Raw genomic sequence first — 1675 nt, 5'->3', positions numbered from 1 at the left:
TTAGCAAAAATTTCTGTAAATAATTCTTAATATATGACATTTGTGATGCTTAATTAACATGTACATGTACATGTATCACAAATCACATGATTTTATCGTTATTAGCTTTACTAAATAGTCTTAAATCTCTGTAGCCTGTTTATGCATGTACATGTACATAGTTGTTGTACTTAATTAATAATAAACTTTTAATTGCCTCTCTCTCTCTCTCTCTCTCCCTTCATTAGCTGATCCTAATCATCCTCCATTGAATGTGAGTGACTTTATTGAGATGATGGCTCTACTCCAATCTAACAACAGCGACAGGCTTGAAGAGGAATATCCAGTGAGTTTTAATTCATATCCAAACTTTTTATGATCAGTTATTTTCAACTTGCTTATGTCGCGTAGAAAGTTTGAGCTGACTCCAATCAAAATTGAATTTTTTATGAATTTTTAAAGTTGCTTCATCTTTTTAGCTCACTTAGCATGCTTTAATTTTTAATGCTATTAATAATTTTGTTGTTTTTTATAATTGTCGCTATTCTTCAAATTTTCTTTAGGATATTGAGTTAGAGTGGAATTTCACCTCTTATGCTGCTAAACTCCCGATCAATCACGGCAAGAATAGATACGTTAACATAATACCATGTAAGATTAAATGATCACTGATATTGATTAACACTGATATTAATTAATACTGATATTGATTGACACTGATATTGGTTAATAGCCTGCATTCAACAACATTGTGTATAAATTCACTACATTGTGCGTAAATTTTATTTATGTTTTTATTATTGATATTGATACTTCTCTGATTTATTAACACATTTTGTTAACAGATGATCATTCTCGTGTTACTCTTAAACCTGATGGCAATCCAGGATCTGACTATATCAATGCCTCATTCATTGGAGTAAGAAAATAAATACTTTATATTAAAAATAATAAAGACATAATATTCTTTAAAAATCAACTTTTATTGATATTTTTTGTATCTTCTTTTCTTCTTAGGGTCTTAATTCTCCCAAGGACTACATAGCTACTCAGGGTCCCATACCAGCTGCCTTCCCTGACTTCTGGAGGATGATATGGGAGTACAATGTCCCCACCATCATAATGGTTACGAACCTCAAGGAAGATGATAAGGTAGAAAAGAAGGGAGAGAAAAAAAGAGAGAGAGAGAGGAAGAAAGAGAGAGAGAGAGAGAGAGAGGAATATATAGATTAAGAAAATACAAACTGTACATGTACTTGTAGTCAAAATTTTATTGCATTTACAATGCATGTACATTAGCTACATGTACATGTATTCTTCAAAAAAGTTCATTTCTTACCAACTAATATTAGTCTTTTATAGAATGGACATATAGAATACACTAGTATTATTTTATTTATTTTCAATAGATAAAGTGTCATCAGTACTGGCCTTCCTTTGGAGCAGCTAATTACGGTAGCTTCCAAGTGACGTTGAAGGAAGTTGAGACTGTGGCCGACTATGCAATTAGAACATTCCAACTACAATCTGTAAGAGAGAGAGGGAGAGGGGGAATTAAATATACATGTACTTATACATGTATTTACTGGTATACATGTACATGTACATGTCACTATATTGAAGGAATTGATGTTTTATGCTCTTATAACAAAAATAGTACATTTTACCTACTCACAAAAATACCCCACAATTATGA

General features: G+C 31.5%; 1 protein-coding gene across 1 annotated transcript; it reads left to right on the top strand.

The window, feature by feature from the left end:
* Positions 1 to 227: 227 nt before the first annotated feature.
* LOC100632311 (receptor-type tyrosine-protein phosphatase F-like) lies at positions 228 to 1508 on the top strand (the record flags this gene model as incomplete). The annotated part of the gene is made up of 5 exons (XM_003391839.1): positions 228 to 325; positions 543 to 630; positions 825 to 898; positions 997 to 1131; positions 1389 to 1508. Coding segments are annotated over 5 exons (515 nt in total), but the record flags the coding sequence as incomplete, so codon positions are not given.
* Between the last annotated feature and the right edge of the window lie 167 nt (positions 1509 to 1675).

Source organism: Amphimedon queenslandica, unplaced genomic scaffold (assembly GCF_000090795.2).
Source record: "Amphimedon queenslandica unplaced genomic scaffold, v1.1 AMPQUscaffold_5415_Cont22616, whole genome shotgun sequence".
Lineage (NCBI taxonomy): Eukaryota > Metazoa > Porifera > Demospongiae > Haplosclerida > Niphatidae > Amphimedon > Amphimedon queenslandica.
This window is presented reverse-complemented; position numbering and strand designations above follow the sequence as displayed.